Consider the following 17,281-nt stretch of genomic DNA (forward strand, 5'->3'; position numbering starts at 1 on the left):
GGCCACTCATCTCTAAGCCCAGGTGACTCTGGCCACACCAGACTGGCCACCATTCCAGGCCCAGCACTTCACGGCCTCCAGGCCTCGGTTGGCCAGGTCCCTGTGCCTTGGGGCTGCCCAGTCCGCAGGCTCCATCTTCCAGAACTATCTTCTCCGACGCCCTGCTCCCCTAACCTCTACTCAGGGACTCCCGTCTGGGGCGGTGGGCCGCGAGGAGCCACGAGGACTTGGACAGTGTCAGCAGCAGTACAGGCCCAAGTGTGGAGGTGGGACTCAGCCGCTGTCCTCACTCCAGGGCCCTGCACGGCATCCAGCGACAGCCTGTGCCGCAGCGAATATGAGATTGCCTACAGGCTCCCGGGGAGTCCCCGACCAGGAACTTTAGACAGCACCCAGCCCGACTGGACCTCCCCTTCTGCAGCCCGAGCCCAGTCTCTTGGGGGCCCAGGAGAGCTGCGGCCTCGTAGAAGCTAAGAGCCCTAAACTGTGTCCCTGATCACATGGCTTTGTGGAGGTCATGCCGCCTCCTGGGCCTTGGTGGCTCTTATCTGGAAAATGGGTGAGCAGATATGGAGACCGGCCCAGGGGCAGGCCCAGCCTCCTCCATCCCTCTACAGAGCCCTGCCCTCAGCGGAGGCCGGCGGAAGCGGGGAGCGGGACCTCCAGGGGTGGCCCATCCCCATCGAGGCCACCACTGTCCCTTCAGGGCTCCGGAAACTTCTCACCTTTGCCACACTCCCTGGCACCTGACCCACCGGCCACTGCTGTTGATTCTGTTTCCAAAATACTCCCATGTCTACCCTCTGGCCCATCCCTTGGGAAGCCCCTCCCCGCCTCCTCCTGCACTCAGCTTGTTCAGAGGAAAATCAAGTTCTCTGCATTTCCACCGCGCACGGAATAAAATCCAGCTAGCCAGGCCCAGAGGTCCAGGCGTCGTCCACCAGGCCCCCTCTGTCCCTTCAGCGCTCACCCCTCCCCGAGCTCCACGGCTCCCTGTGCTCCAGCCTCGCCCCTTCCCTCAGCTGCCACAAGCCTGGCCTTCCCCACAGAGACCACTCTCTCCAAAGGGAGCCTGCTCTCATCCTTGTAGATTTCAGCCTCGCCTCTGCTTCTTTGATCAACGTTTTTACTGTTATGATTGTATTCGTCTGTTTACTTATCTGTCTGGAACACTAAGCTCCCAGAAAGCAGGGAATGTGTTTATCATCCGGTGCTCAGCCAGGGCACACATTATGTATGTCAGGGGTTGGCACACCAGAGACCACAGGCCAGATCCAGTCCACACACATTGGTGTGGAGTTTCTCCCTCCAGCAGCAAATCTGAGCAGCTCGTGTGTGTCCTGCAAAGCCAAAACTACTTACTTTCCAGCCCGCCGCAGACCAACTTAGCTGGCCCCTGGCGTGTATTTTTTTCATTCAGTCCTATGAGCTATGCCAGGCATGTAGCACTGGGGGCGCATCCATGAACAGACAGAAGAAATGAGGGAGGCAGACAATAGACATTCTAAGTGAATTATGCAGACTGTCTTCAGACCAGAAGATAGTCGGTGTACGGAGAAGAGGGAGAGCGGGGAAGGGGCAGGCTTCACTGAGAAGGTGAAATTTGAAAGACTTGACATAGGTGAGGACGTGAGCCATGTGGATATCCAGGGGAAGAAGGTTCCAGGCAGAGAACACAAGGGCAAAGGCCCTGAGGCAGGGTCACGTCTGGTGTGTTCATGGATGTGCAAGGAAGCCAGTGTGGCTGCAATGATGTGTGTGACAGAAGAGGGACGGGTGAGGTTAGCAGGGTAGCAGGGGCCCCTTCTTGGAGGATCTTGTAGGCCATGGTTGGCCTTTGCTCCAAGTGGCCTAGGGTATTGTGCCCCGTTTCTCTATTTTCCAGAGGTTAAATGACTAGCCCAGGGCCACGCAGTGATTGGGGCTCAGTGGCCCCCGACCCCATCTGAGGGTCGGGGTGGTGATCCCCGCACCCTGCTATCGAATGTTCTCTGCACACCAGCATCCCCACCTGAGGGACGACAGCAGGTGAGCCCTGCGGTCTCTGTCAGGACAGGCTGCAGCTGGGGTGGGTGCTGAACGCACAGACACCCGGGGCATTCGTGGGGCTCCGCCCAGTGAGGTCAGGGCCTCTGGGGGCCAGCTGGGCGCACGCACTTCAAACAGTTTCAGCCCAAAGCCATCAGCCAAGGCGTCCCCGGTCCTGCCCAAACCAAGCCGGGCAATTAGCGTTCCTCCCGCTTCCCTCTCGGCCTCATCCGGAAGCCCAGCATTGGCATTGGAGCCCCAGCCTTGACGTCAGTGGGTTGCTTTCCATTTTATAGGAGGGTAAGTCCACTCATCTCCCATCACAGTGTGGGGTTTGAAGTGCCAAGTCCTGGCTGCCTCGGTGCAGCAGAGCAGCGGCCGGGGGCCCCCCCGGGGACTGGGAGGCTGGGAGACAGAGGCCTGGGTTCTTTGGTCTCCGCCTGACTCACCATGACCTTGAGCTAGTCACCATCACTCTCTGGGCCTCAACGGCCTCATCTGCACACAGGGGTTGCAGGATGAGATTGTCTGTAAGGACCTTCCCTCTGAACCCTCCTTCCTTCTGGAATCCCACGCAAGCCACCCCGACATTTGAGGTGCGCTTTCTGCCCTTACCCTTCCAGGGGGACCGGGTCCAGGCTCCCAAGGGAAAAGAGGCCTGGGGTGCCCACTAGGGAGGCACCCCAATACCAGGAGGCCGCCGCCAGGGGTCAGCTTCTCCAAGGAGTTGACCGGCCATGGGATGGGCTCCCTGCGGCCGCTGAACCGCCAGAGACCATGAAGGCTCTCAGCGCCCCCTAGTGGGCAGTCCTGGTTCACCTCCGCGCTGGCCCAGGGAAGACATCCAGGCTGACCCCCAGGCTCCCACCAGTGACCTCTCATAGCGAGAACCCCGAACGCCCTCATATCTAGACCCAGGGCAAAGCAGAAGTCAGAAGGCCTGCTTTCTGCCCCCAACTATGCCAGCTGCCGAACCCGCCTTCTGGAAGCCCTCGTCAAGCTATCCCACTCACTGTGTGGGCAAATCATTGTCCCTCTCTGGGCCTCAGTTTCCCCAGCTGTTGAACAAGAGACAGATGAGAGGATGTCAGGTGTGTCTGAGGGGCCCTCAAAACAGGGATGATTCCAGGCGATGCTGGCTGGATGCTGGGAGTTGGGGGGTGGGGGGCAGCTCACCGATATCTTGGTGAAGACGGACAGCAGCAGAGACAGGATAGACAGGTACATGCAAATCCGCTGGCCTCCGTAGCGCTTCTGAATGTATTCAGGCATGGTGACGATCTGGGGAGGCACGGGGGGGCAGGAACTAAGCACTCCCCCGAGATCTCACCCAGTTGTCAGGGCCCAGAGCTTCTCAAGGGCAAGGCCAGACCCACATACCCATTACCATCCCACAACCGGGGACGGTGACTAGGGACAGAGGCACAAGTCTGAAGGCTGTGGTGACAAATCCGGATGAGCTACTGACGCGACTCGATGGGGAAGGACTGGGAGAGATCCAGGGAATGGAAACTACTGGATCCAGTGGCTGCCCAGTGGGGCTGAAGGAGTGGGCAGAGTCAGGGACAGTGTCGCCCAGGTGTGTGCTCGGGTAGAGGGAGCATCGCCCCCCAGATGCGGCGAACAGGGGCCGTGGAAACCAGCAGACACGGCTCCCAGGCTGAGGGCCTCGGGAACGTGTCTTCATGAGTTGACAGGAACGTTAGTTGGCCTAAGAAGAAACGCAGCCCTGGGAGCGGTGGGCTGGCTCTACCACGTGAAGCCGGGCTTCCTGTTCATCAGCATCACCAAGCCAGGGGAGCAAGGCCCCGATGCAGGTGAGGCCACCCTGAGTCCCCGGGAGTAGACTCACCTCCGAGGAGATGTAGATGGGCACGAACACCCACGCCAGGGCCAGCAGCACATACGTGGCCTGAGGGGGACAGGGACAGGGTGAGGACGGCAGTCCCCAGCTCCCACAGACCCTGCATCCGGGCCCAGCGGACTGGAGACCTGACCTGCCAGAGAACCTGAAGAGGGGAAGAATTTGCCTCTTCCTCCCTCTGTGGCCAAGGCTAAGCTCCCTATCCAGCACTCCGGCATTCTGAAGGCCATCCATCCCCGGGAACAACCCCCGTCTAGACACTGGCTGCCCTGAGTGGCCAAGGGCAGACCCCACTGGAGCCCTATCAAGGTCTCTGCGCCTTTCAAGGTCTCTGCACCCTCCCGCAGCTGCGTCCACCCCTGCCTGCTTACATTCCACTCGAAGCCCGCCACGGCCAGGCCCCCGGCCGCACCCGAGCCCGCCAGTCCAATAAAGAGGCCCGAGCCCTCACTGCTGGCAAAGAGAGAGGCTCCAATCTGGAGGACAGAGGGGAAAAAGAATCAGCAGAGGCAGCCGCCCCCAAAGACGCCAAAGCCAATTCCCGGCACCCCATCCCGACGCTCCCAGCTTGGGGGCCCCTTGCCAGCCTCAACCTGCCCCATCGCTGGGCCCCCCACCCCCACCCCGGGCGGTGACCTCGGGTGAGGAAGACACACAAAGTGACCGCAGGGATGAGCCCCTAGGCAGCACCTGCATCCGGGATCAGATGCGGGGCAGGGGGAGAGAACACTCACCGGCCACCAGGTCATGTCCCGGCCCGCCAGGAAGTAGCCTCTCACCGTGTTCCTGCTGGCCCGGCATGAAGACTGCAAGAACAGAGGCAGAAAGGAGCTCAGCAGGTGTTCGAACAAAACTCGTGCCTGAATGTTCACAGCAGCCGAAAGGTGGAAACAACCCAGACACTCAACGACTGATTAACACAAATGGTCTATCCGTACGACGGAATATTACCCCACCCTCGGAAGGCATGAAGTTCTGACACCTGCTACAGCACGATGGCCCTCGAGAACATTCTGCTAAGTAAAAGGAGTCAGACACAAAAGGCCACATATTGTATGATTCCGTCTATATGAAATGTCCAGGACAGGTGGATCCACGGAGGCAGGAAGTAGATTAGTGGTTTCCAGGGGCCGAGGAGAGAGGGCAAGGGGCAATGATTGCTAATAGGTATGGGGTTTCCTTTCGGGGTGATGAAAAAGTTTCGGAAGCAGATACAGGTAATGGTTGTAAAACAGAATGAATGTACTAGATACCTCTGAGTTATACAGTTTAAAATGGTTTAAATGGTGAGTTTCATGTGATGTGAAATTACATCAATAAAACAGAAAGGACAGAGGGAACCAGAATCTTATCCACAGCCTTCCACCCCAGCTCCTGGGCCCCGTGGTCCCGTTCCTTCCCTTCACTCACTTCCAGCCTGCTCTGGACCATGGCCCAAGCCCCCGGTGGCTCCCCGCTGGCCCCCCACTGGGGGAGGGATGGACACACCAGGGAGCTGGGGGCCATGAGCATGGCTGTCGCCATTGACTAAGACGCCCTGTGCTGGCCCAAGACGGGATCCTCCACACTTCTTATCCCGGGCCCGCCAAACTGCCTCAGGGCAGTTACTGTAGCCTATCAGGTCAAAGTCTAAGTTTTGATCATTCCACAGTGCGTAACTAAACTGAGATTTTTTTTTTTTAAGATTTTTATTTTTAAGTAATCTCTACACCCAATGTGGGGTTCGAACTTACAAGCCCAAGATCAAGCGTTGCATGCTCTGACTGAGACAGCCAGGTGCCCTGAAGCTGAGATTTTTGCCTCTTGATGAGGACTTTGAGCTAAGGATTTTGAGAGCCTTTTGGCCTTGATTTCTAACTTCTAGTATTCTAATCTCTGATACATTTCGAAGAATTATCACTCAAGTATTCTTGTATACCTTTTGTGTTGGTGGGAGTATAGAGTTTTGTGCTCCATAATATAATTAAAAACCTGAAATCAGAATGCCTGGGAGCAAATCCTGGCCGCCTTGCTTCCTGTGTATGACCTTGGGCTAATTACCTCACCTCTGTGTCTCAGTTTCCTCATCTGTCATGCGGGCCTTCCCTTGCAGGGCTTCTGTGAGGTTTAACGAGTTAATACATGTGACACTCTAACAACAGTGCCTGGTACCTAGTAAGTAAGCCCAATAAAGGTCAGTGATTATATGGGTTTTTCAAGCCCTCAGTGCTATCTGGACAGGAGAAAGTGAATAGATGTGAACTTGAGGACAGAAGAAATTTGAAAAGAGGGACCCTGGAGGTATATTTAGGTATATATTTTGCATTCCTTTCTCCCAACATATATATCCTAACATAAGACTGGATCACAAAGTATCGATCAATATACAGGCCTCTTTCTACCTGACTTTAATTGCCGCCCCCCTCCTCCCACCAGATTCAAGATGGTTCACCTGAATTGTCTGCATCTGACATTCAAAGCTTTGGATATGGCTCCTGCTTGCCTCTCTCCCACCCCATCTTCCATCACTTTCTCTGAGCTGTGACCCAGCCATACTGAATACAGTAGTATCTGAAGACTCTCACGGTCTTGGCCAGGATGGCCGCATCCAGCTTTGTGGGCTGTGCACTGTGCAACTTCCACAGCGGCTCTGTTCTTAGCCCGGGATTTTTCCAAACATGTCCTTTCATCTTTCAGGGATGTGGTAGGCGTGGCCAATTGCCTCCTTCTTGCCCCTTCCCTTCCTAAAGGGGTCTCATTTTTCCTAGCAATTGGCCTGAGTGGCCCCGGCCCGGTCTCCAGTTCCAGGAGCCCTGAGTCATCTAAGCCATGGAGACTATCACATTCCTTAGCTGCCGCACCTGGTTCAGGACAGTTGTGGACTTAAGCTGGGATTGCTCCTGGCCTCCTGGGAGGCGGAGGAAGAAGCCGGGACTCTGAGGGTGCTGACAGCCAAGTTCACGTAGTTAATATTCACCGAGTGCCCCTCTGTGGCAGAGTTGGTCCCAAGTGCTTTACCTTTATGAGGTGTTTAGTCTTTTTTTTATATATAATTTTATTTAAAAAAATTTTTTGGGGGCGCCTGGGTGGCTCAGTCCGTTAAACGTCCGACTTCAGCTCAGGTCACAATCTCGCGGTCCTTGAGTTCGAGCCCCGCGTCGGGCTCTGGGCTGATGGCTCAGGGCCTGGAGCCTGCTTCCGATTCGGTGTCTCCCTCTCTCTCTGCCCCTGCCCCGTTCATGCTCTGTCTCTCTCTGTCTCAAAAATAAATAAACGTTAAAAAAAAATTTTTTTTAATTAAAACAAAAATTTTTAAGTTTTTAATTTGATTTATTTTTTAACATTTATTCATTTTTGAGAGACAGAGAGAGAGAGACAGATCGTGAGCAGGGGAGGGGCAGAGAGAGAGAGACACACACAGAATCCAAAGCAGGCTCTAGGCTCCGAGCTGTCAGCACAGAGCCCGATGTGGGGCTCAAACCCACGAACTGTGAGATCAGGACCTGAGCCAAAGTCAGATGCTTAACTGACTGAGCCGCCCAAGTGCCCCTAAAAATTTTTTTTTAATGTTTATTTTTGAGAGAGAGAGAGAGAGAGAACGGGGAAGTGGCAGAGAGGGGGGGAAACACAGACGCAGAATCCGAAGCAGGCTCCAGGCTCTGAGCTGTCAGCACGGAGCCTGATGCGGGGCTCGAACCCACGAACCACGAGATCATGGCCTGAGCCAAAAATCAAGAGACAAACGCTTACCCGACTGAGCCACCCAGGTGCCCCGAGGTGTTGAGTCTTTGCAGCAGCCCCGTGAAGTACGTACTGTGACCATCTTCGTATTACCAATGAGAAAGTCAAGGCTTTCACAGATGAAAGTGGCTAGTAAGTGATGGAGTCAGGATTTGAACCCAGGCTAACCAGACAGGCTGGGCATCTCACCTCTGTGAGGGAAACTGGACTCAGGACAATGCCACACATGCGTGGGAGGCTGAGAAAATCAAAGTGAAGTGCAGCGACAGCCTTGATGCAACTCTGGAAACCCCTGGATCCTACCGTACCTGAAGCCTTCACTATTGCTGGACTTTTCAGAATGGACGTCATTATATTTCCTTCATTGTTCAAGCTCATCTGATACAGGTTTTCGGTCCCTTACTCACAGATACCCTAAGAGATGCAAAAGCTCAGCCCAAGGTCGCTTGTGACGCCTCCTTAAAGGCCCTCCCCTGGGTTCTCCTAACCCCACCGTCAGCACCTTTGCAGGTGCACCTGCCCAGCCCAGCTCAGCTTGTTCCATCTGCTTTTGGGTGATGAACGCCTACATCTGACCCCTGTGGGATCCGGCTCCGGGGTGTACTCCTTGAGTGGCTCTCTTCTTTTCTGCCTGTGCTCACAGCCCTGTGGCCTTGGAGGGGCAGGGTGGAACTCCCACAGCCCCGCTGCACACAGCACCAGCCTGCAGGGGAAGGCTGAGCTGGGAGGGGGCGAGTCCTGGGCGGCAAGGCTGATGGGCCGTGTCACCGGGTGGCAAAGGGCCTGGCCTCAGATACCCAAAACATTTTCTTACGTGTGCACTTGCAAGTAAATTCTCCCACCCGCACCGACTGGGGAGGCCTTCTCTCCCTCCTCTTCCCTCTTTAGGTCTTGCTGACCTCTGGCCCTCTGGCTTAAATCAGCGGCCAGGGAAGACAAGATAGGGATACTCATTCTCCCCCAGTAGATAAAGACCATGTGTCAGCACTCAGGGCTGCTGGCCCGGGCACTCCTGGGGACAAGGAGGACGAGCCTGACTTCTGCAAACCCACAGCTGGTTTCTGTGTTCACGTCCTCACCAGAAAGGCCTCCAAGGTCAGCATTATGAGTACACAGGAGGGACCTCTCCCCTATGTACCGGGACCTGGGGTTCGCTGGGGAAGTCCCAGACCCCAGAGCGCTGGGGTTCATCTGTAAATGGGGCTGGCCTTTGCCCCGGGGCGGTGGGGACCAGGTGCCGAGCACAGCGCCTGCCTAGCAGGACCCTCACTGCCACTGGAGTCTGTGATGGCCTGAATCACTTCTCTTTCCTATAGAAAGTGAGAGAAACTCGCTTAGGAACTAGGCTAGGCTGGTGGACAGGGAGCTTTTTTTTTTTTTTTTAAGGTTTTATTTTTATTTTTGAGAGACAGTGCAAGCAGGGGAGGATGAGAGTGGGGGGCGGGGGGAGACAGAGGATCCAAAGCAGGCTCTGTGATGACAGCAGCGAGCCGGATGCAGGGCTTGAACTCAGCAAGTGGGAGATCACGACCTGAGCTGAAGTCGGACGCTCAAATGACGGAGCCGCCCGAGCGCCCCGGACACAGAGCTTTTAGAAGTCCAATGCGCTATCCATTGCGCTACGGAGCCACCTCCGGACACAGAGCTTTTAAAAGTAAAGATCCCCAGGCTCCGTGTGCCTCTCCCCTCCTCTGAACAGACCATGAGCCCATCTGACATGGGGGAAACGGAGGCCAAGAAGGCGATGAGCCGTGCCGGGCCCCCAGCTTGTCCGCACAGACGCTCAGTGAACTTCCCGCGAAGCCTGCCTGTTACAGAGAAGCCCTCCTCCTCCTCACTTTGTAGACTGAGAAGCCACTGCCCAAAGAGAAGGGGGCTTGGTCAAGGTCCCAGATGAATCTACCCCAGGGCTGGGAGGAGGGCCCCGGGGGACCCCCGGCCTCCAGGGGACACGATACAGATGCCTCGGGGACCTGCCAGCCCAGTTCCCACCCCCCGGTGCCCACCCTGGCTGGCCGCCCACCGCAGGCCTCTCACCCATATGCCCACAGCCAGGTTCAGGGCGAAATACACGGTGATGACGATGAGGTCGGTCACGCTCAGCTGCGGGCTGGGAGCACGGGGGTCGCCAGTGGAGTTGTTTGCCTCCATCCCGAGGCAGGCGCCAGCCCTGAGCAAAAGGAGCTGAGGGCCGAACCGGGTCAGAAAGGGCTTCCCGGCAGGCAATAAATTGATCATTAAACCGAGCACGATGGTGGCATCTCCAGCCCACAATGTGGCCGCGTGCTTGAGAGCGGCTTCAAAGTGCGGCTCGGTGTCCTCCACCCCCTCCCCCCAGTGGGGAGCAAGTCCCGACCGTGAGAATGGGGGAGAGCTCAAAGGGGGCTGGAGGAGGGGAGCCCCCCTGCACTCAGAGGGGGTCTGGGAAAAATAAAGGGGAGGCCTGGCTGGCTCAGTCAGTAGAGCGTGCGACTCTTAATCTCAGGCTTGTGAGTTCAATCCCCACACTGGGCGTGAAGTCTCGTGACTTGACCTGTATTTAATTTGTATAGGAAGCATGGCAGGTGGGGGACAGATGCCTCACCTCCGGGGACATCAGGCAACCATGCCCTGTGGCCATCAGGCCACGAGTAGCCTGAGAGGGACTTGGAATGGCGACCCCCTGTGTCACGTGGTCCACTTCTAGCCACGACAGACAGTCCCAGCCCCAGAACGTCCCAGTATTGAACAATAAAGTCCTGTTGCCAAATTCTGTGCTTTCTTTATCTAGACTTAGTTGAAACAATCCCAAGCCCCTCATTTGACCATCTGTTCGGGTCCCCGTGGTCCCCTCGGGACATCCACGGAAGGTCACAATATCTAGCAAGTACCTGCCGAGAGCTGAGGACAATGCTCAGCTTAGGTGATATCCTATCGCAGTCAAGGAATGGAGGCCAGGAGGGTGAGCCATCTGTCATTATCTAGCCCCGTAAGGGACCGAGCTGGGATTCAGCTCCAGATCTGACCCCAGAGGCTCCCCGTTGGTGGCAGTGAGGGCTCTGACTCCATCTAGGGTCCTAGATGCTTGCTCACGAATTAAGTCATCATGCACAGCCTGGTGGATGTCTCCGACATGGCCCGTGGCTTTGCAAAACATTTGAAGTTTAACCAGGACGCGCAGCTCTTCCAGAAGTGTTAATGAGTGAGCAGCAGCCCCCGGGAACACACTGACCCGCAAAACCCAGCTCTGCCTGTTACTCGGTAACTGGAGGTAGACTGTTTAAAGATTACATGCAAAACTAGACAGAGGAGAACAACTAAGTCACTGTTTATAGTAAATTCGGGCGGGCTCAGACTGCCCCCTCCCCAACTACCCTCACCTTCAGCCAACTAGCCTCTCGGATGGTGTTGACTTTCCAAGCCATTGCTGAGAAGCATACCATGAATCAAAAGATCACTTTATACGAGTCAGAAGGACCCAGCTGGGTACTGTCCAGATTTTGTAAGCCAGCTGCCTAAAGATAAAGTGGTTGAAAAATAGTATTTGGTCCCCTCTCCTCAGCCTGGATCTCAGAAGGAAACAAACCACCGAGGGATAAAACCCCCTACCCTCTGATGAAAGTTCTGGGGAAAAGAGGTCACGAGGAGCACATGGGTGGGACGGGAAGAGGGTGGCAGTGAAGGAGGTGAGAAATTCCACACGTAAGCCCAATCACATTCCATATTCCCACCCCATCCTACCCAACACGACCACATGCAGATCAAACTCTTCTGGCCCAGCTCACCCAGGACAGAATACGGGGCCAGCCTAGCCAAGGAGCCGTCCGTATCACACCCTGTAAGCCGCATCTATCCCAAGAGGAAGCCCTGAGGTCATGTTTTCCACTACGACCAACTCCATATCTCTGGATACCAACTGGATGTCCTACAATTTGACTCAACTGTCACTACCTACCTGAGTTACTGCAGACCCCACAGGTTGAGCCCTCAGTCTGCCAGAACTGTGCCCCACCTCAGATGCCAGGCGCAAATCTTAGGCCTCCCATACTTCTGGCTGACCATCTATAAATGTTGGAAGGTCCCATGACCCCTTCCAAAGATGTCATAATTTGCTACACGGCTCACAGGACTCAGGGAAACATTTACAATTACCAGTTGATGATAAAGCTTATTATAAAGGATACAGATGAACAGCCAGTTGAAGAGGTACATAGAAGTGAGGTCCAGGGGCGCCTAGGTGGCTCAGTCAGTTAAGGGTCCGACTTCAGGTCAGGTCATGATCTCACGGTCCGTGAGTTCGAGCCCTGCGTCGGGCTCTGTGCTAAGGGGGTTTTATGTAGGTTTCTTTACCTAGCACGATGGATTCAATCACTGGCCACGGATGATTAACGCAAGGCTGAAAGTTCCAACCCTCGCATCATGCCTTGGTCTCGTCATCAGTTCCCATCTTGAAGCTCTCCAACGGCCACTGAATTGTACACCTTAAAATGTTGAAAATGTTGTGGGGCACCTGGGTGTCTCCGTCGGTTAACTGTCCAACTCTTTCGGCTCAGGTCATGATCTCGCGGTTCAGGAGTTCGAGCCCCACATCGGGCTCCGTGCTGACAGCTCAGAGCCTGGAGCCTGCTTCTGATTCTGTGACTCCCTCTCTCCCTCCCCTGCTCGTGCTCTGTTTCTGTCTCTCAAAACATGAATAAATATTTTTTAAAAATTTTTAATGTTGAAAATGTTGAATTTTATGTTATGGGCATGGTACCTTGATAATAAAAAAATAGACTTATGGGATTTAGAAGGCTTCAGAGGTCTTGGTATTATGTACAGATGTACTAAACCAAGGTAAAATCCTGTAACCATTAAGAAGTTTCTCTTCAGGGATGCCTGGATGGCTCAGTCAGTTAAGCTGCTGAGTCTTGACCTCGGCTCAGGTCATGATCTTGTGGTTCGTGAGTTTGAGCCATGCATTGGGTTCTATGCTGACAGTGTGGAGCCTCCTTGGAATTCTCTGTCTCCCTCTCTCTCTGCTCCTCCCCTGCTCGTGCTCTCTCCCCCCCCACCCCCCCCCAAAAAAAAAACCTTAAAAAAAAAAAAGAAGTTTCTCTTCAAATATGGGTTGCCTGGGTGGCTCGGTTGGCTGAGTGGCCAACTTCAGCTCCGATCATGATCTCGCACTTCCTGAGTTCAAGCCCAGCCTCGGGCTCGCTGCTGTCATCACAGAGCCCACTTCGGATCCTCTGTCCTCCTCTCTCTCTGGCCCTCCCCTGCTTGCACTTTCTCTCTCTCAAAAATAAAGAAGTTTCACCTCAAATAGGAACACAATTATACTTGGGACCTTAATGCCTGACTCCCAGCAATGGATAGATCGTCCAGAGAATCAATAAGGAAACAGCAGATTTGAGCAACGTTATAGACCAGATGGACCTACCATACACAGAACATTATACTCAACAACAATAGAATACAGATTCTTCTCGAGTGCACATGGAACATTTTCTAGGATAGACCATATGCTAGGCCAGACATATGTTAGACAAAACAAATCTTAGCAATTTCAAGAAAACTGAATTCCTACCAAGTATCTTCTCTGACCACAAGGGCATGAAACTAGAAATCAATAAGGAGAATACTGAAAAATTCATGAATACGTAGAAATTAAAACAACACTCTCCTGAACAACAGTGGATCAAAGAAGACATTAAAGGGGAAATAAAAAACAAGTACCTTGAAACAAATGAAAATGGAAACACATCATACCAAAACTCATGGGATGCAGTGAAAAGCCGTTCTAAGAAGGAACTCTATAGCCACAAACACTTGCATTAAGAAGTAAGAATGATGTGGGGCGCCTGGGTGACTCAGTCGGTTAAGCGTCCAACCCTTGGTTTCGGCTCAGGACAAGATCTCACAGTTTGTGCAATCAAGCCCCGCGTCAGGCTCCGTGCTGACAGCGCGGAGCCCGCTTAGGATTCTCTCTCTCCCTCTCTCTGCCACTTCCCCACTCTCTCTCTCCCTTTCTCTTAAAATAAATAAATAGGGGCACCTGGGTGGCTCAGGTGGTTAAGCGGCCGACTTCGGCTCAGGTCACGATCTCGCGGTCCGTGAGTTCGAGCCCCGCGTCGGGATCTGTGCTGACGGTCAGAGCCTGGAGCGTGTTTCCGATTCTGTGTCTCCCTCTCTCTGACCCACCCCCGTTCATGCTCTGTCTCTCTCTGTCTCAAAAATAAGTAAACGTTAAAAAAAATTAAAAAAATAAATAAATAAACTTTAAAAAATTAAAAAAAAAATGATGAGCACCCGCACTGTATTGTACACCTGAAACTAATAAAACACGGTATGTTAACTACTGGAACTCAAATAAAAACTTCAAAAAGAAAATAAGTAAGAAAGATCTCAAATAAGCAACCGAACACCATGCCTCAGGGAACTAGAAAAAGAAGAACAAACTGAGACCAGTTGGCAGGAGGAATGAAATAATAAAGGTTGGAGGAGAAATCAGTGAAATAGAAAATGGAAAACCAGTGGAAAAGATTAATTAAACTGAGAGTTGGATGTGAAAAGATAAACAAAATTGATGAATCTTTAACTAGACTAACGAAGGAAAATAATAGAGAAGACCCAAATCAACAGAATTATAAATGAAAATGAGACAGAAATATAATGGATCCTAAGAGGCCATTATGAAAATTTACACACCGAAAAACTGGGCAACATAGAAGAACATGAAAAAAAATTCATAGAAACATACAAACTACCAAGACTGAATCAGGAAGACAGAAAGTCTGAATAGACTGATTCCTAGTAAGGAGATTGAATCAGTAATCAAAAAGCTCCAAATAAAGAAAAACCCAGGACCAGAAGGCTTTACGGCTGAATTTTACCAAACAGTTAAAGGATTAACACCGGTCCTTCTCAAACCCTTCCAAAAATGGAGGAGGAAACATGCCCAAATTCATTTTATTAGGCCAACATTACCCTGATTCCAAAGCCAGAAAAAAAGACACTACCAGAAAAGAAAACTACAGACCGGTATTCTTGATGAATATAGATGCAAAAATTCTCAATAAAATACTAGCAAACAGAACTTAAGAGCACATTAAAAGAATCATTTACATGATCGAGTAGAATTTATACATGGAGTGCAAAGAAAGTTCAACATAATGCAAATCAGCCAATGCAATACATCACATTAATAGAACGAAAGGAAAAATCCTAGGATCATCTCAATAGATGCAGAGAAAGCATGTGACAAAATTCAATGTCCATTCATGGTAAAAACTCTTAACAAATTAGAGATAGAAGGAACTTCCTCAACATAATAAAGACCGTGTATTGATAAGTTCACAACTAACATCATATTCAAGGATGAAAGTTTGAAAGCTTTTCCTCTAAGACAAGGGTGCCCACTCTCGCCAATCCTATTCAACATAGTACTAGAAGTCCTTGCCAGATCAGTCAGGCAAGAAAAAAAATAAAAGTCATCAGCATTGGAAAGGGAGAAGTAAAATTGTAAAGACAATCCATTTACAATAGCATCAAAAACAATCAAATACTTAGGAATAAATTCAGCCAAGGAAGTGAGAGAGCTCTAGTGTGAAAATTAAGACACTGATGAAAGAAATTGAAGATACAAATAAATAGAAAGGTATCCCATATTTATGGATTGGAAGAATTAATATTATTGTTTTTTTAATTTTAAACGTTTATTCTTTTTTTTAATGTTTATTTTTCAGACAGAGAGAGACAGAGCATGAATGGGGAAGGGTCAGAGAGAGAGAGACACAGAATCCAAAGCAGGCTCCAGGCATGAGCTGTCAGCACAGAGCCCAGTACGGGGCTTGAACTCACAAGCTGTGAGATCACGACCTGAGCCAAGTTGGACACGCAACCGACTGAGCCACCCAGGTGCCCCTGCACATTTTTAACTAGGTTGTTTGATTTTTTTATTATTGAGTTTTAGTAGTTCTCTCTATATTTTGGACCTATAAATTTGTTAATATATATTTGGACATAATACAATATAATGAATATATCCTGCAAGAAATCATTGCCCAATATGTGAAGCTTCTGCACTGTTTTCTTAAAATTTTGTGGTCTCAGTTCAGGTTTTTAAATCAATGTGGAGTTCATTGTTGTACATGCTGTGAGGTAAGGGTCCACGTTCATTCCTCTGCATGTGGACATCCAGTTTTCCCAGCACCATTTATTAAAGAGACTATCTTTCCCCCATTGAATGGTCCTGGCACCCTTACCAAAAGTCATTTGACCATATATGCAGGGGTGTGATTCCGGGCTCTACTCTATTCCATTGGTCTGTTTGCCTTTATGCCAGTACCACACTGACCACCATAGCTTTATAGTAAGCTTTGATATCAGGAAGTGAGAGTCATCTAGCTTAGTTCTTCTTTTTCAAGATCGTTTTGGCTATTTGGGGTCCCTTGATATTCGATATGAATTTTAGGATGGGTTGTCCTACTTCTGCAAAAAAACATCATTGGGGTTTGGGTAGAGATTGCACTGAATCTGTAGTTTGCATTGAGCAATATTGACCCTTTAACAATAGTTAATCCACGAATCAGGGATATGTTCCCATTTATGTCTTTTCTAATTTCTTTCAGCAATGGTTTGTAGTTTTTATTACACAAGTCTATCATCTCCTTGGTTAAGCCAATTCCTAAGTATTTTATTCTTTTTGATGCCATGGTTACTGGAATCATTTTCTCCATATTTCCCTTTCAAGTTGTTGATTGTCGGTGCTTAGAAATGCAACTGATTAGCGGCGCCTGGGTGGTTCAGTTGCTTAAGCATCCGACTTCAGGTCAGGTCATGATCTCACGGTTTGTGGGTTCGAGCCCTGCGTCAGGCTCCGTGCTGACGGCTCAGAGCCTGGAGCCTGCTTCGGATTCTGTGTCTCCCCCTCGCTCTACCCTTCCCCTGCTCACACTCTGTGTCTCTCTGTCTCTCAATAATAAACATTTAAAAAAACTTTTTAAAAATACAACTGATTATCGCATGTCCACTTTGTATCCCATTTTCCTGTTTGTTCTAACAGATTGTGTGTCTGTGTGTGTGTCTGTGTGTGTGTCTGTGTGTGTGTCTGTGTGTAATCTTCAGGGTTTTCTAAATAGAAGATCATATCAGCTGCAAACATAATTTTATTTCTTCCTTTCCAGTTTGGAGGTCTTTTATTTTATATTTTTTGTTTTTGTTTTTGTTTTATTTTTTTATTTTATTTATTTTATTTTTTTATTTTACTTCATTTTATTTTTATTTTATTATTTTATTTTATTATTCTATTTTATTATTCATTTTATTTTATTTTATTTTATTTTATTTTGTTTTATTTTATTACTTTGCACTTCATCGAATAGAAGCAGTGAAAGCAGGCATCCTTGCCTTGCCGTTAATCTTAGAAGAAAAGCTCTCTGTCTTTCACCATTGACTATGATGATCACTGTGGAGTTTTCATCCATGGCTTTTATTATGTTGCGGTAGTTTCTAGTATTCCTAATTTTCTGAGTGTTTTTTTTTTAAGTTTATTTTAATTTTTGAGACAGAGATAGAGCACGAGCCAGGGAGGGGCAGAGAGAGAGTGAGACACAGAATCTGAAGCAGGCTCCAGTCTCCCAGCTGTCAGCACAGAGCTCGAGCTAGGGCTCGAACTCTCAAGCTTCAAGATCATGACCTGAGCTGAAG

General features: G+C 50.7%; 1 protein-coding gene across 1 annotated transcript in view; it reads right to left on the minus strand.

The window, feature by feature from the left end:
- The window catches only part of SLC5A10 (solute carrier family 5 member 10), a 57,942-nt gene extending 48,179 nt beyond the window's left edge, over positions 1-9,763 (minus strand). Inside the window, exons 1-5 of the mRNA XM_042965926.1 lie at positions 9,650-9,763; positions 4,627-4,698; positions 4,264-4,368; positions 3,881-3,940; positions 3,205-3,309 (exon numbers count right to left, since the gene is read on the minus strand). Coding sequence (XP_042821860.1) covers positions 3,205-3,309; positions 3,881-3,940; positions 4,264-4,368; positions 4,627-4,698; positions 9,650-9,763 — 456 coding nt within the window. The remainder of the gene's footprint in view (positions 1-3,204; positions 3,310-3,880; positions 3,941-4,263; positions 4,369-4,626; positions 4,699-9,649) is intronic.
- Positions 9,764-17,281: the final 7,518 nt, after the last annotated feature.

Source organism: Panthera tigris, chromosome E1 (genome assembly GCF_018350195.1).
Source record: "Panthera tigris isolate Pti1 chromosome E1, P.tigris_Pti1_mat1.1, whole genome shotgun sequence".
Taxonomy (NCBI): domain Eukaryota; kingdom Metazoa; phylum Chordata; class Mammalia; order Carnivora; family Felidae; genus Panthera; species Panthera tigris.